The sequence below is a fragment of the Phragmites australis genome, chromosome 6 (assembly GCF_958298935.1).
Source record: "Phragmites australis chromosome 6, lpPhrAust1.1, whole genome shotgun sequence".
Classification (NCBI taxonomy): domain Eukaryota; kingdom Viridiplantae; phylum Streptophyta; class Magnoliopsida; order Poales; family Poaceae; genus Phragmites; species Phragmites australis.
Genome location: NC_084926.1, coordinates 3,601,289 through 3,628,571, shown reverse-complemented (window position 1 = coordinate 3,628,571; position 27,283 = coordinate 3,601,289). Strand labels below are relative to the sequence as shown.

The 27,283-nt window shown below is 41.9% G+C and overlaps 3 protein-coding genes and 1 pseudogene across 4 annotated transcripts; 1 reads left to right on the top strand and 3 right to left on the bottom strand.

Moving 5' to 3' along the window:
- Nucleotides 1-211: 211 nt before the first annotated feature.
- On the bottom strand, nt 212-4,551 carry LOC133921141 (mitochondrial phosphate carrier protein 3, mitochondrial-like). The gene is made up of 6 exons (XM_062365906.1): nt 4,160-4,551; nt 2,597-2,958; nt 2,462-2,505; nt 889-1,103; nt 671-795; nt 212-579 (listed from the first exon to the last, which is right to left on the bottom strand). The coding sequence occupies exons 1-6, from the start codon at nt 4,442-4,444 to the stop codon at nt 510-512; spliced, it is 1,101 nt and encodes a 366-aa protein (XP_062221890.1). The 5' UTR covers nt 4,445-4,551; the 3' UTR covers nt 212-509.
- Nucleotides 4,552-11,282: 6,731 nt separating this feature from the next.
- On the top strand, nt 11,283-13,108 carry LOC133921139 (E3 ubiquitin-protein ligase RZF1-like). Of its 2 annotated transcripts, XR_009910213.1 has the most exons (3): nt 11,283-12,556; nt 12,749-12,846; nt 12,976-13,108. XR_009910213.1 is itself a non-coding variant. In XM_062365905.1 (2 exons), the coding sequence occupies exons 1-2, from the start codon at nt 11,647-11,649 to the stop codon at nt 12,784-12,786; spliced, it is 948 nt and encodes a 315-aa protein (XP_062221889.1). In that variant the 5' UTR covers nt 11,283-11,646; the 3' UTR covers nt 12,787-13,088. The 2 variants fall into 2 exon arrangements, 1 of the variants encoding a protein (XP_062221889.1); XM_062365905.1 differs by having other exon boundaries at nt 12,749-13,088.
- A 111-nt stretch (nt 13,109-13,219) lies between these two features.
- LOC133921140 (uncharacterized) lies at nt 13,220-24,831 on the bottom strand (annotated as a pseudogene).
- An 884-nt stretch (nt 24,832-25,715) lies between these two features.
- On the bottom strand, nt 25,716-26,845 carry LOC133920352 (ethylene-responsive transcription factor ERF014-like). Its single transcript, XM_062364968.1, has one exon. It carries the CDS (start codon nt 26,754-26,756, stop codon nt 26,091-26,093), a length of 666 nt encoding a protein of 221 aa, XP_062220952.1. The 5' UTR covers nt 26,757-26,845; the 3' UTR covers nt 25,716-26,090.
- Between the last annotated feature and the right edge of the window lie 438 nt (nt 26,846-27,283).

Here is a 27,283-nt window from a genome sequence, read left to right as displayed (position 1 = left end):
CCATGCAAATCACAAACCAGTTTTGAGCGAAAGGAAGTCTTGTTGCATCAAACATTCTATCACAACACTTGGCAGCATTGAAATAGGCTGCACCAGGTTTCCGATTAGCCATCGCTGCTAGTAGTGTTTGGACTGCTATGAAAACCAAGAAACTTCTACCATTCACAAACGTAACTTGCATATCATGATATCACAAAATGAAGAGCAGCAATTGAGGTGTATGCTTTCAGGAAACGATATGATTGAAGTTTCCTCAGTACAGATGATAAGAAAACACTCTAACAGCATAGCTGTCCTACAAATTATTATGTACCGAGAAGCAACTTTTCCGGGGGCAAAAAAAGACCTATGTCACCTGTTTAATGAGTTCCTCTCATCAAAAGTATGACATACGAATAATCCGTTAAGAAAAAACAAAAGATTTGGGTACTAAGCTCGCCAGCAATTGACACAATCTCATCCACCAAATATGATCACGGGGAATACATGTCATTATCTTCGCAGAAAAATCAAGAGCTGGCTTTCAATTCAGACTCTGCTGTAGGAGCCAGTGCAGGTGTAACACCACCTGTTGTTGGACTGAAAACGAAAAGAAAAATGAATCAACTGGTGATCGATCAAAAGAATTGGCTGTTGCAATAGTTAACAAGAAAGCAGGAGAGACACTCACAGTCCAACCATGACTTTGAAAGCATCATAAATTCCCCACTGAGCACCAGTAAGGGTACCAATCATGACAATACGAAGAGGAAGTCCTCTGGTGAAAAGACCCCAAAGACCAAGCTTCTTAACAGCCTGCAAAAATACAGCAACAACATAGTCACCCAACAGCTAATAATAATATACAACAAGATAAAGGTTGAGGTAGAAGCTAAAAAATATGCTTACATCACCCACTGTAGCACCCTTAGCATTGTTCAGGAAAGAGACTAGGTTGTCTGCCGGGTGAGAAACAATAGCACAGAAGACACCAGCAACGTAACCACCAGCAAAACTGATACCCAACTGGAAAGACTTGCTGCATTCGGACTTCGGAATGGGAACAGCATGCTTGTAGATAAGCTCAACGATGGTCTCAAAGGAAGCAAACTTCATCATGGTATCTGAATACATCATGAAAGTATTCAACAGGTGAGTACAGCTTATAACATGAGAACATAGCTCATATATAAGAACAAAGCATGCAATACAACTACCAAATGAAGCTATATAATCATTTAGTTAGAAAGAAACAGGCATGGGAATTTCACACAATGTAAGTAAAGTTTAGTCTCCTAAAGTTATGCCAAATTTTGCTTAGAGGAAATGTCATGCCTACAGCTGCTACTGAGGAGTCCACGATATGGTAAGACAATGAGATTCCTAATATTGACAAAAAAAATGACAGACCGCAGTACAGCATAAAGAAATATACAGGGGCAACTACTTATAAAAAACAAGCGTTAACTGAAACTTGGTGATCTGCAATTTTGCATCTCTAAACGAAAGGTATGAAAAATCTAGCAAGCACTTGACTTGAGGAAGTAAACCTCCACCACCAAAGCTCATACTTGATAGACTACTACAAGTCTACAACATCCGAAGTAAGAAAAATGACTATCATGCTTTTTCAATCAATAATTACTAACAATTATACAGCTGAAATAATTACTAACAATTATACAGCTGAAATATAAGATAAAACAGTGAAACAGAGTGGCGTGGATTCTATTCTTATTAGTGCCATGTGTTGCATAGCCATTTAAGTGCAATGGACAAAAGTTGACTAGTTCAATACCCCTCCGTTCAGAAATAGTAGGCATATTTCTTTTTGGAAAAGTCAAACTTTGTGTACCTTAACTAACATTTAATCAAATTATAAGAATGACTAGTGTATAAAAATTATACAACTAGTTTCACAATTCAAAATGATTTCACACAATATAGGTTTTGTAGCTATAAATGATATATTTTGTGAGAAAACCTTAGTCAAAATCCAACTTTAAAGACCGAGTCCAAAAGAAATATGCCTACTATTTCTGAACGGAGGGGGTATATTTTAGTTCCGACACAAATCACAATAAAGGGTATGGCTGACAAACGGTGTGTCAATGTCCTTGATTTTATGAAAAAGGTAAACTTCAACTACAAACATTCTTAACAACTATAGAGCAAATCAATAGAAAAAGTGAGGCAATGAAACTCTACAGCATGGATGAAAAATTATAAAAGCTAATAGCAACATGGAATACAGCATGGTAGAGAGTTCTCGTAAGGCTGAAATGCATGGAGTGACCACCAGCAAACAAAAAAAGGTAGTGGGTTCACAAGACATCAAGTGAGTTGTTCCGAGCAGACAGGACAATTTTGGAGCATTCGGTTTTAAAGTGGTCCTTATTTTGCAAGTCATTAAATGCAAATGGTGAAATGAAGTAAAAAAACAAAAGATCAATGTAGCAAGATGCAACAGATATGTACTTACAAGGAATCTGACGACCCCAGAGAGGAACAAGTCCCTTGTAGAGCCTAAAATTAGTAAACAGTAAGAGTAGTTACGACACGGAACCAGAAACAGAGAGTCAAGTCATGCTAATTTTGAGTCAGCCCATTTGCTTACCCAAGAGCACCCTCGGATCGGACGAACTTGGGGAGCCCATCACTCAACCCACGAGCGAATCCAGGTTGTGTCTGCACACGTACCTTCACAGCTTCAAAGGGGCAGAGAGCCACATCAGCAATTACCTCAGCAGAAGCTGACCCTGCGAGGTAGATTAGAGTCTTGTACTTCTGGGCATACTCAGGCCCTGCAATATCTGAGTAATACTTCTTAAAGAACTCATAGAAGCCGAACTTGCAAGCTCCCTGAGCACTGTAACCAAGCAAGGTAGGCACCCATCCCCTGAAGAAGCCCCTAGCCCCCTGCTCCTTTAATAGGACACCAAATCCAGATGATATGCTCTTGTATTTAGCTGGATCGATCTGAAAAAATTAACAAAAACTTCTTATGTCCATAGTCCCTATTCTAACATGGAATTAATTGCTTCTCAGACTCACACTATGAGTCAGTCACAGAATATGTACAATTTATCTACCTAACCATCTCAAACTATTCATTACAAATCACAGTAGAGAAACGGAATATATCACACGCCCCTATGAACAGGGAGTGAGGTTTGAGGGGATTGCAAAACTAGAAAGTAAGCAACCACCGATTCAAGTGTATATCAAGGTTACAAACTAAACCAGTGGATCACAGTAGGAATTAAAATTGGTAAAACATCTTCAGAGGTCAGTGCCATTGCTGTTTACATTGCTTCCCCTTCTGGAACAAAATAGCATAAAATACATGCATAAGTAGCAAGTGCTCACAAGTCACAAGATCAGTCGCAGATCCAATTGAGATAAACTTATCGGAACAAACAAGCCAACTTTCACAATTTCACAAATTATAGTTCATTTGGGCAAACCTGATCGCGCGTCAACCTAATTGATAGCCATAGAGCTACACATTCATCAAATTAGTTTGTATCTCAATCAAATGACTTCAGTGGGGAAACATGTACAACTTTATAATAATGGAAATGCTGATAGCTGTTCCCACTACAATAACAATTTCTTCGAGAACTAGCATCTCCTGGTCATCAATTCCAGCACTGAGTAGACAAAGAGAACCACGTGCTGGAATCAACACAAGGTGTGTCAAGACAAAAAAAAAAAAACTGCCGCTGTTAACATTAACAACTATTCACAGGGCAAACGCAGTGATCACAATCACAGGTTTTGACACACCTTCACATCGAATTGAAGCAAATAATAAATTCAGACGGGTGCCTGCTGCTATCGCAATCCACTCAACAACTACTCACTAGCAAGTGGTACTATTCGTAAACTCCTACGACAACTAAACAGAGAACATCAAGCACACGTTTGACCAACAAATAGCATGCCTGGAAAAAAGCGAACTTCCAATGTTAACAACAAGCAAAACAACATGCAAAATGACGCAGAATGCGGCTAGATTTTGGCATCAGATCATGAAGCGCCTAAATGGCGATCACAAGTCCACAACTACCAAACCCCCGGACGGGACCAACCAAACACCACTAGATCCGCGCGAGATTTCCCCAAAATGGAGCCCCAGAAGCGTCGAGTCCACAGATCTAGGCCGCTGCCCGCTCACCTGCATGTTGCACTTGACGAGGTCGAGCGGCGTGACGGCCATGTGGGTGAGCCCGCAGCTGGCGATCCCTCCGGCCGTGCAGGCGGCGTAGAACGCCGGCGAGTACATCTCGATCTTCTCCCTGGGCGCCTGGATCGAGAAGGGCGCGCCGCCTGCTACTCCAGCCGCGGCCGGCGCCGGGGGGGAGACGGGGAGGCGCGCGGCGCCGCCGGTGAAGGAGCGCGCCGCGGAGGTGTAGAGGAAGCTCGGGAGGAGCGACTCGCGGGAGCGGTCGGAGAGCGCCATCGCCGCCGAGAGACTCGGAGCGCTCGTCGTCTATCGCGTGGGCTTTTGGTGGGCGCTTTCTGAGAGCTCTCGCAGCCGCGTGGATTTGACGAGGAGGCGGAGGGGGAATATGTACGCGGGATTTCCAACTTGTCCGGCATCGATCTGTAAACAAATTTTAAAGAAATATATTTTATAAAAGATATTTTTTTACTGTAATAATATGTGTTTTTTCTTTTTTTTCTCCAGCTTAGTTATAAGATCAGATGATACGTGGTTTGACCAGAGTTTTATGAAGATTTTTTATAATTTGTTTTCTCTTTTTTGGCTACGGTGGAACGGGGTTCGCTACATGTGGGTCCCAGTGTTTGGCTGGTGGCACTGTTTGTGGCTGGAATTGAAATATGAACGGACTATTTTATGTCTACTAGCAATTACGCATGGTAAAATTAATAATATTGTAATGAGAAAAAATCATAGAAAAAATTAATTGAAAACAAAATATTTGAAAATTTATTGATCTTAGTTACTATTATAGATGAAAGAAAATAATATACTTATATTTATTTAATGTTGATAATATCTATTAATTATAGGTTTTTAAATTAATTAGAGGTTTTCAAACAACTTAAAGGGGAGACATGAGAACCAACTTTGATTTTACACTATTTGATCGTATAAAATATATAATAAATATTTTTTAATGTATCATAACTAGTTTATTTTATAATAGTAATATAGATAAAGTATTGATTTCAGAAATTTGATTTCTGAACCTAACTCCGCACATATACGTTGGTGGTGAAATAGCATACGTACAGTACAGCCTCTTCTATTTTCCCACGAGCACGGCGTGGGCGTGGGCCCTGTCGTCATGTCCGTGATGACGAGGTCGCCGGAGATGGTGTCTAGAATATGCAGGTGAATATTCCATATCGGCCGCGGGACGCACCCATTTGACCCATGCGTCAGAATTAGCCGCCACGGCGGGTGACGGGACCCCTGCCGAGGAGTAGGAGACTTGGCAAGTTGGCCGTCCGATCCACCACTGGCCAGGTTGACGGCCATTTTTTTACTAGCACATTATACATGACGCTTGATGCACGAAGGAAGGATTCGGCTTAAAAAACCGCACCATTCGCATTTGCAACTAGGCAAATCCAGCATTTGTATTGAAAAGCACATTTTTTATCAAAAGATTGTAAATGTATACGTCTGTTGAAACATTACAGACCTAGACAAACACGACAAGTTCAAAAAAAATATATTCTAATACTCTTAAAATTTAAAACACTACCAAAATATTCATGAATAATCCTAAAAAATTTAGTATAGAGAATACTATCATTTAGCTCTCCAAAAAATTTCAATTCAAACCATTACTTATACAATCAGAAAACAAAAAAGCCCTAAAATTTGTCTTTTTTCTCATGATAAAAGTCATATTTCTATCTAAATTTTTTTAATAGATATATGATAATATCCTCTAGACCACAAAACTTTATATAATTTTTATGACTATTTTGATAGTGACTTAATTTTGATAGCATTAGAACGTAATATTTTTTTTTACTTTTAAATCTGTCGACTATTGGAATGACGACGGATGGTATGTCGTCCTTCTAATGGTCAATAGGAGTCTAGATTATTTTTTAAAATAAACACATATATTTATAAATATTTATTTAAAATATAAAAAAGTTACTGGCAACCGGCCAAAGAGCTCGACCCTAGTACAAGAGGAGCGCGGATTTTTTTCAAGGGCCTTTGAGCGTGGCGGGCTATCTGGGCCATTGCACATGGCTTTGAGATTCGGTGTAGCATTCAATGAGAGGTGGTTTGCTTTTTAGGAAATGAATTTTGAGCGGAGAGAGAAAATGAGAACGAGAATGCTTGTGGGCTACTACTAGGTCCATAATCTTTGCTTGGGCCAGTGTTGTCGCTGGGTCGTGGAACGCAATGCAGGCCTATGTGTTCGATAGAACAAGCAACCTTTTCATGTCTGTATTTTCATTGTGCAACTTTGTTTCTTTGGACATTTTTATCCTTCATCTTTGCGTCTGTACTTTTTATATAATGTACATTTATCTGTGGTATTTTTCATATAATATACACTCATATCAGAAGTGTGGCATGAAAAAATAATCAATTAACCGGATACACATTAGAAATGAATGAACAACATGTGCAATTTATGTGCTCTAGTCTCAGCTAAAATTTGTGAAATTTTTCTCTTGCCAACCGGAGATGAGTAAACATGAATACAAATATCACTAATTTTCCATGTACTTGTCTATTGTCCAAATAACAAAAAAAAAACTCCTAAAAAGTTACTTACACTTGATCTGTACATTTGCAAAAATGCACATCACATGAAATAGTTCTGTACATTCACATTTTTACATGAGCATAGACTGGATCAATACATTAGAGAGACGTTACACATGTGCGCAAACACAAAAAGGGAAATTTACATGTACTCATGAAAATTGTTCAAAAGTTCTCCTAGGCCAGGAAGAAATCAATCTGAACAGAGGTTTTTCCCCCACGAAAAATGAAATAAAACTCCCAAATATTAAACATGTTAAGTTACCATTTTGCTTTTTTAAGGAAAAAAACCATATTTACACTTGATGGACGCTGAAGCAGAAGAGGTGAAGAAGCCAGGAAACAAGCAAAAAATAATGATTAACAAGTATTGGTATTTTGTTAGAACTAATCCCATTCTCTAAAAATGAACAATCACACTATAAATAACTGAAATTAAACATGCGCTATAAATTCATAAACGTATCATCAACATGTGGAGTACACAGAATATTTGTTGCAGCAAGGGAAAAAATGCAACTAAATTTGTGCACATAACTTGCATGACTGCAGCACAAACACATTAGCATCATCTGAAATCTGGTACTGCACAAGTTAGCATTAGCATTTTCTGAATAAACAGGAAATAGATTGGTAACTTAATACAAGAAAAGAAGTCCAAGATATGTTCATTCTCACCTTCAGATATGATAGTGCACTGATCATACAAAAGGGAAATCAGGCAAACAAATCGCAAAATGCAGATTGAGTTCATGTCCACTGAAAATTGAGTTCATGTGCACTTAAAATTTGCATATCATTTTTTTGGGATGAGCAAATGCAAATGATTGTATACATAGTTGTTCAATTGAAGATGTACATGATATTTCAAATTCTACTGGATGAACAAAGGAAGATACTTATTTGATGTTCATAACCAAAATCTGAACTAGAACTAAAATGTGTGCTGAAACTTAGGTTAAACCTACCTCAGAATGAAGCATTAGCATAACTCGCATATATCTTATTAGGATATCAAGTTAAGTTTGACCTGCACTTTTTACATGATAAATGGAATTGTGTGCACGAAACAAACTAAAACTGCACAATTAGCATAGCTTTTATTCTAAAACATGCTAAAAAGTGAATGTGAGAATTGGTTGCAGCAGCTATTACAAGTTCATATGCTCTGTTATCTGGTTTCTTATATCTGCATTTGTGCTACTGATGTACACTTTAAGTATGAACAAAATTAATCAATTAGTCATAATTGCTTCTATATTTAATGAGGAATTCATGCGCGCTTAGTTAGAATTTTTTTTATGCTATTAAACGGACCGGAGACTGAATGATCATGAAGTATGAACAGAAATATTGCTAAAATTTCATGTGTTGTCCATTGGGCAGGCATTGTACATATGACATAGTGCCAAAAGAGGTACAAGTTTTATTTTGCACACGGAGCAGACATATCCATCTTGCACAACAAAATATGTGCATTACAAATGAATGAGCGTTGCAAATAATGAGCAAAACACTTCTTTCAACTAATCTCCTATGGTGGAATTCATATACTACCCAAATCATACGTAAGACTCTCGGTAGCATAAACAACTCATGTACTCTTGGAAAATGCACAAAACTCCTGAAAAGTATGCAAAGCTAATATGTACATGCACAACAAAAACAATTTGACCGTATGCACACGAACATTCCAGGAAAGAAAAATGAACCAAAGCTCAAAGGTATACACACCATCCGCTAAAACTCACAAAAAAAAGCGGCCTGCGTTGCCATGAAACAAGAGCATATGCCACCGTGAACTAGAGGCGAAAGAAATCGAGGTACACTTGACGGAGCTAGAAATCAAGCAGAATATCCCAGCCATCGGGGTTGACAACACGCTGGTATGGGTGGGAACCGACGACTGTTGAATCTGACGTGTCCGAGACGAATCTATCTTCCAGCAAGACAGACGTACCGCACTTTGTCTGCCCCGACCGCGGTGTGGAGTGATGGTCCAATGTGAGGGGACCCAGGAGGCCATGCCTGGGCAGCCGTTGCGCAACGGCGCGGTTGGCGGTGTCGCAGGAGAAACCGTCTGAGGGGCAGCAAGCGTCAGCGCAGGGGGACCATGCTGCACGGTGGTCCTCGTTTCCTCCACCGGTGAGGTTGTCGGTGAAGGTCCGTAGCAACCTAGCTAGCCCCTTGTCCGATGTGCGGTGCTCGCCATGGAGTACAACAGCGCGGCGTGGACCTCCCCTGCATACACTGCATCGGGCGAAGTGACACTGGATTTGCCAGATCTGGCTTACCCCTGCCAGTACCAACCCATCCATGGCAACCGAGGGTACTAAGCCTCGTCACCACAGACTGCTCGGCGGGGGATGAGAGAGGTTAGAGAGAAAGAAAAAGGATGGGGATGGCATAGAGTGGGGAGATAGAGCCTTGTTCAATTGAACTCATCGGCCATGGGAGATGGAGCAGGTCGCAACCGGGGTACCTACACAGGCGAACAAGATGGCCATCGCGCTGCATTTACTGACCCTGCCAGCCTACAAGAATAGAAAAGAGGAAAAGGTTTCACCATTTTTTCCACCCAAAACACCAGCACGGATTTCGAGACATACCGACGGGCATGATTCCCCCTGTGCTCAATTGCCGATCGGAAACGATTTATCGGTCAGTAAATGCAGCATGGTGGCCATCTTGTTCGCATGCGCAGGTACCCCGGTTGCAACCTGCTCCATCTCCCATGGCCGATGAGTTCAATTGAACAAGGCTCTGTCTCCCCACTCTATGTCGTCCTCATCTTCTCTCTCTCTCTCACCTCTCTCATCCCCCGCTGAGTAGTCTGTGGCGGCGAATCTACAGATCAAGTGTAAGTAACTTTTTAGGAGTTTTTGTGGTATTTGGAAAATAGACAAGTACATGGGAAATTAGTGACATTTGTGTTCATGTTTACTCATCTCAGGTTGGCAAGAGAAAAATTTCACAAATTTTAGCTGAGACTAGAGCACATAAATTGCACATGTTATTCATTCATTTCCAATGTGTATCCGATTAATTGATTATTTTTTTCATGGCACACTTCTGATATGAGTGTATATTACATGAAAAATACTACAAATAAGTGTACATTACATAAAAAGTACAGATGCAAAGATGAAGGAAAAAATGTCCAAAGAAACAAAGTTGCACAATGAAAATGCAGAGATGGAAAAGCTGCTTGTTCTATCGAACACATAGACCTGCATTGCATTACACGGCCCAGCGATAGCACCTGGCCCAAGCAAAGATTCTGGACCTAGTAGTAGCCCACAAGCCTACTTGTTCTCATTTTCTCTCTCCTCTCAAAATTCATTTCCTAAAAAGAAAATCAGCCCTCATTGAATGCTACACCGAATCTCAAAGCCATATGCAATGGCCCAGATAGCCCGATGCACTCAGAGGCCCTTGAAAAAATCCACGCTCTTGACCCTGCCAACCTACAGGAATAGAAAAGAGGAAAGATTTTCCTATTTTTTCCAACCAAAACATCAGCACAGATTTCAAGACGTACCGACGGGCGTGATTCCCGTATCACAACAGACAAAGGTCGCAAGGTTGATCATGGTTTTTGATTTTTTTTCTTATGGCTTTTAATATTTTGCTATTGACTTTTATATTAAATTTTTAGTTTCTAAACACACTAAAAATCATAAAAATTTCTCTCAACCAGCTTCTCAGCTTTTAATTTATTTTCTCAAAAACCAGCTTTTAAGTTTTCTAAAAAAATCATTTCACAACTGGACTGTTTGGTTCGATTTCCAGCTTATGAGGAGAAAAACCAGAAAATGTAACCCAAACAGGGCCTAATACTCTGAGGTGCAACCGCTCTTAAAAAAACTTTTTTATTTTTACATTTTAAAAAATATTTTCGAAACTAGGTAGTTTGAAAAAAAATGTAAAAATAAGCTGTTATCGCTCGCTGGAAGGGTGATAGAGCGATAGTAAGATGCCGCCCATATCGTCCTTCAAACGGGTGACAAGTAAAAAACATTATGGTCCATTGCTCTCAAAATTTAAAACACCATCAAGATGGTTATGAAAAAATTCTGAAAAAAAGTATGATGTATAAGATTCTATAATCTATCTCTCTGAAAAAATTCAACTCAAACAATTACTTTTACAATGAGAAAAAAAGACAAATTTCATTGTGTAATGAAATTTGTCCTTTTTTTTTCTCTTTGTACATATCATATTTTAGCTAGATCATAAGATCCTCTACAATAGATATTTTTTTCTAAATGTTTTTATAACTATTTTGATAGTACTTTAAATTTTGAGAATAATAGAAGACAATGCTATTTTATTTTTTAATCCGTCGTCCGTTAAAAGTGTGATATCCTTATTTTTAAAAATCTATCGCCTGTTGGTGACAGTAACCTATTTTTACAAATTTTTCAAATAAACATCTAGTTTTGCAATTTTTTGATTTTCGAAATATAAATATAAAAATAAAAATCCTCACAAAAACGGTGTACTCGGGCCAGGCCCATCTCACGCCCAAGGCAGCTTGTTTTGCCTTCCCTCCCACGCCCAAACCAACCAACCGTCCAGAGTTAACTTCCCCACTCGCGCCATCTCCATCTCCATCTCCGCTCCTCCTGGCCGGCAAGCAACCCGCGCTTTGGCACCACGCTCAAGTCACCCGCACCGAAGCCGAAAACGGCACGCGCCCTACGAGCTCACCTCGCCGCAGAATCGCTTTCGTCCCCACGCAAAGCCATCCTTTCCCATCCATGCCTCAATTTCCCCGTCCCAATCAATCAACTACATTGCTTTAAAACCAGCGTTCTTTCATGCACAACCCCGACGCTACCTTCGCAAGCCTACAGAGCACCCCCAGCTGATCCGTGATCCGTCCCACCGCCATGTCGATGACGACGCCCGCGCAGTACGGCGGCTCGCGGCGCCGGACGTGCCGCATGTACTGGTGCTACCAGTGCGGCCGCGCGCTCCGCATCATCTCCTACCCGTCCACCGACGTCTTCTGCCCGCGCTGCTTCGGCCGCTTCCTCCACGAGATGGACCAGCCGCCGCGACCCGCGCTCCCGCCGCCGCACTTCGTGCCGCACCCGTTCCACCCGCAGTACCAGGACGATGGCCGCCCGCGCCGCTGGGTCATATACGGTGGGGACCCCACCGCCGTCCCCGGGCGCGCGTTCCGCCAGCCTGCACTGCCAGCAGCGCCGGCTCCTGCACCGGCGCCGCCTCGTCGACGCGTGCCATCCCCACCGCCGGCGCCGGTGGCGCGGCGGCCGTCCACGCCCCCTGCCATCGACCCGGGGAGCTACTTCACGGGGCCCACCAACCTGAACGAACTCATCGAGGAGCTCACCCAGAACGACCGCCCAGGCCCTGCGCCGGCGCCGTCGTCGGCCATAGACTCGCTCCCGACAGTGCGGATCACCGGGGCGCACCTCTCGGACGGCTCGCAGTGCCCCGTGTGCAAGGAGGACTTCGAGCTAGGGGAGGCCGCGCGGCAGCTTCCCTGCAAGCACGTGTACCACTCCGACTGCATCGTGCCGTGGCTCCGCCTCCACAACTCCTGCCCGGTCTGCCGGTACCAGCTGCCTGGCGCCGGGTCCAACGACAGCAGCCACGCCGCAGCTCGCGCCAGCGGCAACAGCAGGAACATGGACAGGGACAGGGAGAGAGAGCCCCCGACCATCGTGAGGTGGGGGCCGTTCTCGTGGCTGTGGCCGCCGCGGGGGCTCGATGACGCCGACGACACGTGGGAGCACGGGCGGCGCGGGAGGCAGGAGGCGGCCGACGCCGGCGGTAATGACATGACGGCCCTCCAGTCTTTTGTTCTTGCGGCAACCTGTGTTTTCTTCTTCTCCTTCTTCGTCTGAGAAAAAACATCTATGCATCAACGATGTACAACGACATGATGGAGGTGCATGCAAAGTTATTCGCATGAATTTTACTTGCTGTTTAATTGACTTGGTGCTCGTTTTGAGTTAGTTGCAGCATTCTACGCGTGGTGGCGCTCTCTGTTCCTTATCTAGCTTGTTCCCATGGAGACGCTATCGTGCAAAGAGAAGAACGCCTCCCATACAATTCACTCAGTTAAGTCACCTCAGATCTGATTGCTACAATTCTTCCTTCCTGCTTCAGAAAATGCCTCCGTGCTAGCTATCGAACAGCAATCGAGGCAAGGATGTTCGCTAACTGGAGTGTTTTGTTGGCAAAGTCAGGTAACTCATGGCGCCCTGGATTCAGCAAGTTCAATAGGAATCGTGGAAGTCTGGTGTGAAAATGTAGAGCTGCAAAAATAAGATGGAACCTGCTGTAAAGGGCATGTAATAATGCACATAGTAAAAGGAGCAAGCCAAATTGAAGCAAGGCTCCATGTACATTGAGTGATGCAAGTATCATGGTGACACTGATTTCTGAAGATTTAGCAGACGTTTATATGGGATATTCTTAAAGTTGGGAGAGTGAGTTGCAGAACCCTGTAAATCAGATTCACGGGAAAAACATCTCATTGATCTATCAGCATCTAGGAAAACAATTGAGCAAATCTAAAAAAAAAACATGGAGTGTGGACGCCACAGATCGAATGGGAGCATCGAACATAAAAGGTTGATTACATATAATAACCGAGAACATATAAAGGATGTAAATCAGATTCCCGTCACTTGTATCCACTTTATTACCGAGAGGGTCGGCCGTTTAAACCATGATTGAGCATGGTATTGAAACCAGCGTCAAACCCTGCAGTGTATAATGCATTCTTCAGACTCGTCTGCAAGGAAAACATCCACGTTAGTAATGTTTAACAACGTTTAAGGCATATGTCACACGTGTTAAGGGAATGACCTCCCGCTGTTTATGAGTAAATTTCGCAAACTACAAATACTTCTGATAAAATTATCACAAAACTACAGATTTAAATAATAGTTTCACAAAACTACATATTTCGCACTAATTTTATCGCAAAACTACATATTTAGCGCTAATTTTATCGCAAAACTACAGATCTTTGACAAAATTATCGCAAAACTACATATTTGAACAATAATTTCACAAAACCACAGATTTAGTGCCGATTTTACCGTAAAACTATATATTCTAGAGGAGTTGTTCCCAGCCTCGTTACCATGATGACTGGAACCCGCTTACAATCTCACAATAGCTCACGACTGGGCCCCGGACTATACAGAACCTCATAAAACTACAGATACTTTGACATAAATCGCAAAATTACAAATTTAAGCAATAGTTTCACAAAACTACAAATCTAGCGTCGATTTTATCGTGAAACTATATATTCTATCGCAGACCTATTAACCTGACGAATAGGCCCCGCTTGCAATCACATAAACTCCCGAATGATCCGTTTCATTAGCTAACAGCTGTTGTGAGACCGCAAGCGGGACCTGATCGTCATGGTAACACGGCTATGAACAACTCTTTTAGAATCTATAGTTTTACGATAAAATCGGCACTAAATCTGTAGTTTTATGAAAATGTTACTTAAATCTATAGTTTTCCGATAATTTTACCGAAGTATCTGTAATTTTGCGATAATTTTACCAAAGTATCTGTAGTTTTGCGATAAAATTGGTACTAGATCTGTAGTTTTGTAGAACTATTTCTTAAAAGTGTAGTTTTATAATAATTTTATCAAAGTATCTATAGTTTTGCGAAATTTACTCGATGTTTATTGATGGTGTATATAGTAGAAGTAAATCCAAAATATAACTGCATGTATATCACCAAATAATCAAGTTGTATCAGTTTTATCTTATCATATTGGACCAAAGTAGTTCACAAATATGTGATCAAACCATGCCCAATCAAGCATGGGAAATTTTACTTATGTTTCCATCCTGCTTGAACATGGAACAATTATCCCTCACAAATGTTGCCAAATGAACTCTCATGACTTAATAAGTTTCTCAGCAGACACAAGGAGATATCGGTATTACACTATTACTCAATGTATAGCCTTTAGGTTGTAGCACAGAAGCTACATTGCATATGAGCTATAATTTCAACTTTTGTTGGAATATTTCAATGGAAGAAGGACATATAAGGGGGGAAACTGACTTTCTACTATGTGTTGCACTTTTGACAGCATCCGTAAATCAAATAGTGCTTAATTACATTTTAGAATGAACCAAGATTTGAATATGTATAATGTATCATGTACGAATTGATTACAGCGGGCCTCTTAAAAACAGCAGTAGAGAAACTAACCGTTACGCTCTCCAAATATGGGGCAGCTCGTCCCCTAAAATCATCTAAGATAGAGGAAAGCTCTTCATTCTTAACATTCAATTTCTTCAATACCTGCAGGGCAATATTTATCAATACAAAGAGCACACATTACAAAATAAGGCTATCATAGATAAGTTCATAGGATTACCTCATTACACAGGAACAATGGGAAGATGATGTCAAACACATTATTTACAAATTTCTCAACGCTGGTACCGTTATTAGGTTTATCTACTTTGCTCTGCAACTTTTCTGCGCCCTTGCTCTGAACTTTGGGCTTAGCCTTCACTTCTGATCATGGACAAAGTATGTCATGCTTGAATATTGAAACTTGAGAGTATAATCATAAGCTCAGGAAAAGTTACAGATAAAATGCATGTTTATAAGCATAGGCCAACGAATATATTTATAAGCTCAGGATAAGTTACAGACAGGAATAATAAGCAACAAATATTGCTGCATTCTCCTTGCACTATGATGTTTATGAGCTCAAGGCCAAAGAATAAAAAGTAATAAATTGTTTCTTCAAAAGCCGAATTCATTCTAGAAATAATCATCAAAATTGTATAGTAAAACAATTCGTGACACAATCCAGGAACATAAGACAATACATGTCAAGTACTACATGATACCCGCAAGATACTTCATCAATTCCCCCAAGACCACAATTCATCACTTCAATGGCTGAACAGGATTGGTGAACCCCTAAAATTGTTTCGTGACAGCTGCTACATGATTCATTCTTTTTGTTGGCCACCAAAGTAAGGACAGTAGATCACAAATTAAGTGTTAGTTTGCTCTGATGGCATCATGGCAGTAATAAATATTATGTTATCGCTAGGAGGCCTTGACCAAGTTCTAGAACCATATGCAAATACAGAACTCTTGGTAGCCTTGAGACTATGATGTTCGAGCATAGTTCAGATTCTCCAACAAGACATGGTAGTGCTACCGAGCACCTTTTTTTAGGGGAACCGAGCACTTTTCTTTCCCTTCCATATAATAGTACATGCTGAAAAAACACTTCTCTCGGTGGTCCAAACAAATGTGATACATGCACAACAAGGTGACCAAATCATGTAAATTTTGTTGATTCAACAGAACAACTTACAACTGAGAATTGCCAGCATCGTTCATATATAAGACAAAGCAATTAACTGCACAGCAAGGAGATGAAACTTAAAAGTATGGCATGTATAAATAGCTCACCTGTCTCATTGGGCACATTAGTTTGATGAGGAACATTAGTAGGTGTTGTGTTCTCAACTGTTCTGAGGAATTTGGGACTCCAGATGGCACAAGATGTGCTAGATCAGGAGGATTATCCTTGCCCACAGCTGGTGCAGCCTGCATCAAAACAATAATCATAATATATCTCAAATATAAAAATGAAAGCCTACCCTGATGATCCAAGTATTTTGTAGCATCCCAATTTTACGAATTTAAATAAAACTTTCTACAATAACTATTTGGCAACAATTAATTTCTAAAGGCAACAAATAAGTTTCATAAGCTAAATCTATTTTTCTTAGGTTCCTAATATCCTAGAATGCATGCTAGATATGAAACACGAATACTCTTAGGGAGGTGCGTAATCGAGCCCAACACCTTATCCAACTCAGATACAGCTCAAATATGTATCCAAGGAGTATCCGAGAAAAAATAATTCGTAGAATATCGGATAGCTCAGGGATACTTCGTGGATACCTCGCGGATATGACCCAACCCAACAGGAGTCCTCTCAACCTACTAAAATCTCTAATCATGTGCTTGCCTCCTCTCGCTATCTCGCATCTCATCACTCACAATCCACCTCTCAGCTCTCCCATCTCACCAGCCGCCGCTAGCACACAGGCCCTCTCGCTGTAGCCGGCCTCAGCTCTTGCCATCGTTGGAAGCCGCTCCGCCCGCACACGCGACCACGCCTCCAGCCGGAAGCCGCTCTGCCTGCCTACGTGGCCACGCCTCTAGCCATCACCAGCAGACGCTCGTCGCGTCTCCATTCCCTCTCTGGTGTAACTTATTTATGTTTTTTAAATAGTAAACATATCCGCATATCGGGTTTTCTAAAAAGATGACGTATTCCCATATCGGGCCGATACTGATACCCATATCCGTATAGGTGCTGCATAGCATGCTAGAATTTTCCTAGATTTGTTCTAGTGTGTTTGCTCTTTTGTTTGATTTTTATCTTGTTTATTTTAATTCCTTAAAATATAATACAAGGAAATTCCCTAATTTCCTTTTTGGGCCGAAACCCAAACTCCTAAGCTCAGCTCACCTCTTCTTTCCCGCCTGGGCCAAGCCCAACTCGCCCCTCCCACTCTCCCTCTCTTCTCTCCACTGGGTCGAGCCCACACCACACCCGAGCGCTCCCGCCTTCTCCCTCTCTCACTGACGTACTGACCCCACCCATCATCCCCTTCCTCCAGCTGCCCCCTTCCCCCCCCCCCCCAACTCAACTCCGGTGACAAAACCCTAAACCATATAGCCTTCTAGAAACTTCCTAGCCTAATCCAAGCCGATCTTCGAGTTCATTACGATCTAGCCTTATCCTTTCTCTCGGGATTACCCTCTATCTCTACACCGACGACGTTTAAACGATGAAACCGACATGTATCCGCCCTTATCCTTGCCACCGCCATTGATCTTCTATCCTTTATATAAGGCAACTCCCTCGACCCCCTAGCCTCCCAAAATATCAATCCCTTCTCTCGCAAGCCAAGCGCCGCTCGAGAGCCCCTTCGCCTTCGTCTCTGGCGAGTAGCGCCGTCACCCTCGAAGAGCATCGCTGAAGCTTCTCTGCCGCCGTCAAGCCGCTTCCTTGGACCGCAAACTCACGAGGAGGCCCTCGCACTGCTTGTCATCGACGATCCGCCGCAGGATGCCCCTCCCCGCTAAGTTTTGAGCACCACTGCCCTCCCCCCCCCCTCACCCCTCGCCGGTACCACGCCTCACCAAGCCGACTCCGACCACCAATAAGACGTTGGTGAGCTCGTCGTTCCCTCCTAGTTTTTTTTCTGCCACTCGCTGTTGTTCCTCGAGTCTCGCAGCGTCGTTCTGATCATATTCCGACCGCCACTGACCAACACGGCTGGAGCCAATATCCACTGTTAGATCTATAGCCTACAACTGAGATTAGATTAGAAGATACCCATTCGATTAATCCGAATCAGCATGCCATGTCAGGTCCACGTGTCTGCCACATCAGAAACCCCTTTTATTTCTTTCATTATTCCTTCTTTGTTGATGCCATAATTAGGTCATGTTGACATCATAAACTAGCTTTTTCTTTAGCAAAATAAATCCAGAAATTTGAGAAGAATATTCCCAGGGAATATTGTCCCCTTTTCCTTTTTACCCTGATTTAATCTTCTGGAAGCATGTTCTCCTTTGTTTTATTTGCATAATCGCAAGTGTGCCAACATTCCAGAGGAGTACGAGGATTTCTAGAACCAGGATTTTGGAGACACCACTAAGCAGCAGGAAGGCAAGTTGTCCTTGAACATATTTACCTAGTTTTAAATGCTTTTATTTACAAACATGCATGGCTATTTTATTTAAATTGTCAAGAAGTGTAGAAAATCCTAAATTTAGATCTATCCTAGAAATTATTGATTTCCTTGTTACAATAGTTGTTGGGATATTTGTTTGGAAGGGTAGATCATGCTTAGCATGTTGTTGGTAAATATAGGATCATACTATTAATCTTGATAATGGTCTTATGCAACAAAAAGGATATTGTGATAACTTCGATAGCAACATAGAAATTAGGATTTGAGCAAGTGGATGGTTGCGATCGATGCAGGTTGCATGAGAGCCGGGTTGGTGTTAGTCTTGCTCAAATTGATTAAGGATCGATATGTGGCGCGATCGGATCATGCTTTACATTACAACCACGAGCCAAGTTATGGGTGTAACCTAGCTTGATAATTAGCAATTTTTCCAACATAGTGCAGGCCAGTGGGAGTATAGAGGTGAAAGGGTGTACTTCCAGAACTATATGGCACAAGAGGGGGCTTATGGAGTGTAGGGTGTACTCCCACTACGGTGAAACTTTAGTGGGCACACACATATTGTGAAGATGTTTTATAACTATCTTGTAGTGTTTTCTAGCCACACACCATAGGAAGTGTGTAAGTGTTTGATCTGCACGGGCAAAACGGGGATCACGCCTTATGGGTAAAGTGTACAACATTTGCAAAGTGTAAAACTGATTAATCAGTCGTACTCACGATCAAGAGCGGTATGAAATGCCACACATGATTAGTAACTTGGAGGTGGGCCTGTTTTGGAAAACCTTGGTGGTGGGAACTATGGTTGGGTGGTTGGAATTCTTGGATGTGATTTGGGTGGTTGGAACCCTAGTTAAGCAAGGTGCTGGGAACCTTGGTCTTTTGGAGATATTTTATTATTCATGTCTTTAACTTATTGCTTTCAAAGTTATTTCTAAGTAAATGTCACATTTATGCAAACATGCATATTATGCCTTTCTTGAATTAAGCCTTTATATGCATCTCTACCATAACTTGAGAAGTATATTTGCTATTTCCATACCATAAATGTTTCTCAGTCGAAGACTATGTAGAGTAAAGGGGTGTTTGGTTGCTCGCATGCTTGAGCCTGGCCCATATCTATGAGCCAGGCTCACCTCAGCCAGACTGAGTGCATGCAGTATCAATTTGTTTGGTTAGCTGCATGTGCTCAGTCTGGCTGAGAAGAGATTGTGTTTAGTTGCCCACATGAGTGTATGTTGCATGAGATTGAAAAAAAAAGTGTTAACATGATGTTTATTTTGCATTAATACACTCTGTAGTACTTAATTTATTATATTAAGCCTTCTAATTTGAAATGTACTAATATGAGTTAATACTCACTAATTATATGCTAATACCATCATTAGCTGAGCCAGGCCTACATCCCACGAGCCTGGCTCTGGAGAAACACAATTGAAATCCGTTTCCCGAGAGCCAGGCTCACACAGTGATTTTGCATCATGTGAGCAAGGCTCCAAAGATGGTACAGGCAACCAAACACCGAGATGTTGCATCCTGGGAGCCTGGTTGGGGCATATGCACCCAACCAAACAAGCCCTAAGTGGAGGATGATGGTGCGTTCTAGGATCGTGTGGTTTTCAATCGATTGCCTATGAGATCGCCCAAGGAGCAACCGAGGATTTATCTAAGATTTCCGTTGCAGTCTTATGTTTTGAGCCTTAAGGTCCTATATGTAAACTCGGATAATTCGTGATAATAAAGTGATATTGCTATGATTATTCATCTATGACGTCACTGTGTGTATATGTTTGATCTTGGATATACACACAGCTGAATCTGGTCTATTTCTTGGTCCGGGTTAGACATACCTCTAAGTCCACATAAGCTGGTTGCTTCCCAATGGAGATGATAAACTTGTCCAGATTGCTTGAGCTAAGAGCTGAGACAAAGTAAATCAGAAATCGAAAGGTCAATTGAAACTGTACCTCTCTTTTTGCCAAAGGATATATCATTTGTGCAACTTCCTCAGAAGTGTGGGCTGTCTGGCATCATGGTGACATACAGTGTGCATTCTAGTATAGCAGTAACTATGAATTATCAGCAGTTCAAGTAATGGAACGCCATCAGTAAAGGAAGTGATTATTCTGAACCATACCAATTGTCACATCATTTGTCAGTGGATGGAAGTAGCAGCACTGTTTAGACTTGAAACCTTGATCAAGTAACAGTGAAACGGCACTGCTCACAGAAACATAATTGTATGAATCAGTTAAACAGATTACTCAAAAAGGCAATAGAAAAATAGCATGAAACAGTACTTCAGTCTTCAGAGTACAAATCACTTTGAAATAGAAGTACCGAAGACGCTAAAAACCAAACATTTTGAAAATAAAAAGAAAGATTTTAAGCACTCAAGCAAGATATCTTTCACCGGTGACATTTCTAATCCTCAAATTAAAGCAAACAGATTGGATTGCAAAGAACAATCATGCTCATGATGAGATAATGTAAGTCTATAATCCTAACAGTACATCTGTTTACTGTTTAGGGGACCAGGAATTAAACAGTGCTCAGATATCCTATCTGCTGTCAGAAATATGACTCACAAAATTGATAAGCCAGACTCCCAGTACTATGATATCACAGTTTGAACAAAATTATGGTTGGTAATAGCTTTCCATCAATCAAGGATACTATAATTGATAAAGATAAGATACAATGTCAATCATACAGTCAAAGCAAGATTCCATACCTTGCAGACTCATTTATTAACGCAAAGGGAGTAACACACCCTAATGGCACCTGGACATAATATGAAAGGCCTAGCAGTGGTATTTTTTTGGTGCTGCAATGGCTTGCTGCCTTTTCTGTTTTCTTCTTTATTTATACACTGTTGACCACTACAATATGGTCTGGTTCAAACAGCTAATAACTACAGCCATTACTGCTTTAATTAGCTATTATTCTCCCTAATCTACTAGCTGAAAATCTCTGGTTCAAACAGCTAATAACTGCAGCCATTACTGCTTTAATTGGCTATTATTCTCCCTAATCTGCTAGCTGGAAATCTGCACACATCAAGGCTTATTGCTAACATAATAAAGGCACAAAACATATTAGCAAGTTTTCTAAAGGAAAAAATAAGTAACTGAAATTAGAATAATTGAGCCATCCTATTAGAAGTTTACTAAAGCCAGTATGCACCAAAACCCAGGTAATCTCCTCACTGAAAATGAAGAGAAAAACAACAGCTACAAATGACAATAAGTTGTTATGTGTCGATGTAAATAAACAATATACAACATTAAGAATACACCATTTCTAAAGATGGAACTCTCTACAGAAAACCAAAAGAGAACCAGATTTAACTAAAGATAGCAGCAAACATTCTTGAAATGTTTTTCAGTAAACCTGGCGAACTAAATGACATTACTTATGCCCCCCTCAGCACTTTGGAGCCAAAAGATGCACTATCTTCTTTTTTGCTTCATTGCTCAGTTTTTAAAACAGCGTATAATGGTTCACCTGAAGCACTTCTAGCAAATTTTCCTCAGGTGCCATTCGTAGACCGCCTTTTCCCAAACCAAGCCGCTGGGATAGAGCTAGAAGATGCAAAGAAACAGCATTAGTCGATAGAATGCCAAATATTTATTTGGGTGTCAAATAGGTAATTGCCCATTCAAATATTTAGGCATTCCAATGCACCATAGAAAGCTATTAATAAAGATTGGAAGATAATTGAGGAACGTTTTGAGAAGAAGTTGAGTAGTTGAAAAGGAAAACATCTATCTGTTGGAGGTAGATTGGTGCTTATCATTCCGTGCTGACCAGCCTAGCAATGTTTATGCTCTCTTTCTTTGAGGAACCTAGAGGTATTCTTAAAAAACTGGAGTACTATAGATCGAGGGTTTTTAGGCAAAGCGATGGTCATAAAAAGAAATATAGGCTGGCTAAGTGGAGTACCATGTGCCAACCCAAAGATCAAAGGGGATTGGGGATCCTAAATATTGACATACAAAATCAATGTTTACTCAGCAAATGGCTATTCAAGTAATAAATGAAGAAGGTGTGTAGCAGGATTTGCTTAAAAACAAATAGTTAAAGAATCAAACAATAGCTCAGGTAGAGAAAAACCAAAGAGATTCACAATTTTGGTCATGCATGATGGCCTGATGAAGATTAAGGAACGATTCATAATTTTGGGCTCCCTCCATATGAATGATGGAAACCAAATTCGTTTTTGGGAAGATAAGTGGCTGGGAGATACTACCTTTAAAGAGCAATACCCATCACTCTATAACATTGTTCGCAGGAAAAATACATCTGCAGCTATGGTGATGAATAGTGTCCCGCTAAATGTTTCTTTTCATAGGGCTTTAGTTGGGAATAACCTAGTGCAATAGCATAATCTTGTAGCACAGATTGTGCACGTGCAGTTAAATAGTAGCAAAGATGTTTTTAGATGGAGTCTGCATCAAAATGGTCAATTTTCGGTCCAAACGATGTATAAAGCTCTGATAAACAATGGTAATATGGGGGCAAATAGGGTGCTATGGGATCTGAAACTTCCATTAAAGATTAAGATTTTTATGTTGTACCTCAAGAAAGGTGTAATTCTAACCAAAGATAACTTAGCGAGGCGTAATTGGAATGGAAACAAGAGTTGTTGTTTTTGTAGCAACAACAAAACTATACAACATCTATTTTTTGCTTGCCATTTCGCTAGGTTTCTCTGGAGACCATTTCATATTGCTTTTGATTTGTACCCACCTAAAAGCATCAACGATATGTTTGGAAATTGGCTTATTGGGTTGGGAACAAAATTAAAAGGGCAAATGATGGTGGGGACGGCTGCTTTATGATTGGCTTTATGGCTTAGCAAAAAATGATATGGTTTTTGACAAGATACCTATTAAATCTTGCATGCAGGTACTATATAGGGGGACACATTGGCTCCATTTTTGGGCGCTTCTGCAACAGTGTGAGGAGGAAAAAGACATGATGCATCTTGCATGCTGTATTCTAGAGACTACAGTTATGCAGATTTTCGCCAGACATGGATGGAAATTTAGCAACAGGATTTGTGCTTAATAATTTCTCATCATCCAAACTTTGTTGGCTTTTATTCATTTGATTTTGTTAATCCATCACGATGTGTGATGCGGTTAGCCTAAGTGCTTGAGTTTGTAATAATTAAAGGCTTGGAGCTTCATCAAAGCAGAGGCTGGGATATTCTTTTTCATTATCTAAAAAAGAATGCCAAATATGTAACATAGGAGTAATCGTCAAGAAAGCCGCCTACTTTTCATGTCAGCTTTGGTGCCAGCAAGGGAAGAAACAACATACAACCGATGCTTCTTATCCTGTAATTCAGAATTCAGAAACATTAAAGCATGAACACAGGCAGATCAATTAAGAGAATTACTATCCATCAGCTGCAACATACCTTCAAGAGTAAATTTTTACTCAAAGCACCTCCTAAATGGCCAACATATTTGTCCTAGCATAGCGAACATTCAATTAGCAATCACAATAATCAATCGGAAACCATAGCAGAACAAAGTGTGGACTCCTTGACTCACTGACCTGTTCATCGACTGTCAACACAACAGGGTGATCGTAGCACGTGAAATCAATCTTAAGCTCCTGCAGAAGACAAGAACACCAAATTGAGCCCTACTTGGGTGGTTCCACGGTGATTCTAGAAAGCAAACCAAGTTCAATAACCTCGATTACAACATCCAGGACGCGAAATTAGTCAAAATCAAAATCTGGTAATCATGTAATATAACTGCGCGATAAAAAAAAACCCCACTTCCACTTATGCCCATTAAGGCGGAAACCCTCTCCTTCTATAACACCCAGCAACTAGGTTTTACTATAACCACACTTTCTCGCGCTAAGATATAGCTGTAATGTCGCGTCCCCTCTCCTTCTATAACACCCAGCAACTAGGCTTACTATAACCACACTTTCTCGCGCTAAGATATAGCTAACTCCGGAGAAAATCAAGCTCAACAGCAGCATCTCGATGCTACAATCAGAAGCACCAGGGCAGCCACGAGCGCCAATCCAGTCGATCTCCGAGGCCATGAAGCAACGCGGACGAGAAATCCGAGAAGGTTGGGAGAGCGAGAGAAGGGATGGAGCGGCCGCGCTAGATGTGGTACCGACCTCGAGGCGCGCGAGGAGCTGGTCCTTCGTGTAACCCATGGCTGGCGGCGGCGGCACGGGACGAGTAGGGGGAAGGCCAACTGCTGGTGCTCGGGGCGTCACGGTCTCTCGAATGCGGATGCGAGGGTGCAGGACTGCAGGTTGCGGACGAGACGGATCGGGTGCCGGACGAGTTATGCCCGGCTCATAACGGGGCCCGGATGCGAACTGTTGCTGACACGGATGTGTTTTTACCCCTAAGCAAATTTATACTCCTACAGAAGATCTTCTTTCGTATGAAAACACATATATACTCTTTCTTTCAGTCAAATTATTGAATCACAAGATAGATATATAAATAATGCTTTATGAAAATCTTTTTAGATAGAGTGCTATAGAATTTACTTCTTACCCTCACGCTGTCTTTCATATCCGATGAATACTTAGGATTGATCTAGCGGCGCATAACTTTGTACGAAAACCAGCTGCTTTACATGACAGGGATAGAAATTTTCTTTTGCTTTTGGTTTTTGAGCGGAATCAATTCTTCCTTTTCTGAGACGCTACTGATTATATATACAAACTTGATAAATACCAATTGCCTCTCCTGCGGGTTACCCCATCTTTAAAATCTAGTGGCATTAGCAATAGTTCTGCAAATCAGGGTGAAGCCTGATTTTTTTAACTTTCTTTTCCAAATCAGAATTTTTATTTTAGGGACAAATTATGCATTTCCTTCTCTACCACAGGAATAAATCCTTTGACTGCGGCAATATCTCAATAAGCACAAAGAATCAGATATCAGGTTTAAGAGAAATGGGTGGGAGGTGTACAGAGATTGTAGCGGTATATTAATCACAAAATACGATAGTCCACTAAGGCCCATAAAAAGCGTGGATCCTCTGCCGTAACAGCACACTCGCTGCATGCGAGATCAACCCTGCATATCAGCGGCTGGGAGGAACGGCAAAGATCCCGCTCCGCCCATAATGCATATATGGCCTACACTAAAATTTCAGTCACAAGGATCCCAGAAATCCTGCATCTACCAGATACCAGCATCCAATAACTGAAGTAATAAAGGGACTATGCTTTGGACACAAGTAGGGGTACATCATAATTCATTACTTGCACTTGCAGAAACAGGTTCTGCACATTACGTTAAAAAAAACTTATACACATAGTATATAGGAACCGGTTCCTCTGTAGGAGTAGTGTATAGCATGCAACTGAGAGAAGTTGGCTGCATGGAAAGCTGCCTTAAAACATGTAGCTCCATGAGAGTTCCCCCACATTGCACAATTATCTTAGCCTAGTACTAGTAGTACAATAATTAACTACATTTATGTAGGAATTAATTCAGTCAGTGTTGAGTTGATGAATGGATGATCACTTGAGACTTGACCGCCGATCGAGCTGATGTTTCATGGAGCTCATCAGTTGATGGAGGAGAAGCTCCAGAGGTCGATCCCACCTTCCTCCTCCCACTCGGCGGCCGCGTCCATCGCCATGGGGGGCGGCGCGAAGAACGTGCTGCATGGGTCCATCATGGCGTACTCCATGCACTTGGGCGACTGGAAGAAGGCCTCGATGTCCGCGAGCGCGGCGTAATCCACGTCCCTCATCATGTCGTCGTGCTCCATCTCGTTGTACTGGTCAGTGCTCGCGTTCTCCGGGGAGCTCAAGGCCGACGACGCGTCGCCGTATCCGCCCGGCGGAGTGGCGTTGGTGCTGGCCGCGGCGGCAGGGTAGGAGGAGGTGGCGCCGGCCTGCAATGGGCTGCAGGTGGCATTGGCGGCGGCGGCGGCGACGCGCTGGATGGACTTGGGCGACATGGCGGCGGCGGGGATGTGGAAGGGGAGGTGCACGGGGAAGTTGAGGTCGGCGGCGGAGCCCTTGAGGCAGAGCAGCGCGGCGTCGTAGGCGCGCGCGGCGGCCTCGGCGGTGGAGTAGGAGCCGAGCCATATCCGAGTCTTCTGGTTCGGCGCCCGGATCTCCGACACCCACGAGCCCCAGCTCCGCATCCGCACGCCCTTGTACTGCCTCCCCCTGTCTCGGCCCGGGCCCTGCCTCGCCTCCGCAGCAGCATTGCCGCCGTTCATCGCCGCCTCCTGCAACTGTTTCTTTCTTTGATGCGTGATGTCGATGGTTGGCAGTGCAAGCTCGAAGAATACAAGTAGTAGTAGTTAGCGGGGCTACCGGCTGGTGCAAAGTGCAGCGTCCGATGGCTTATTTATAGTGGACAGCCGCATTGGACTGTGCATTATCAACTCGAATAAATTTCTGTCTCACCTCATTTAGTTGTGCGTGTGATGTGCATTTTTATAACGATTTTGTTCACGTCACGCTGATTTTGCCGGTGTTTGTTTTTGTCCAATCTTAACCTTGTGCGTAACTTATGCTAATCACTTTCAACTGTGAACAGCCGATGGGTTGACCACGCACAGGAACCTACTGTACACCGCCCATTCCGTTCCACATTAGAAGATACAGGATGGGCTTATGTTGATACGAAAAATTATCTTGCTAAATACTGAGTATTTTATGTGTAAATAGAATCGAAATTTTTTGAGACGAATCGAAAATTCCAACCTCCTGATCGGAAGTCCCGGTTTTGGTCACCCGATGA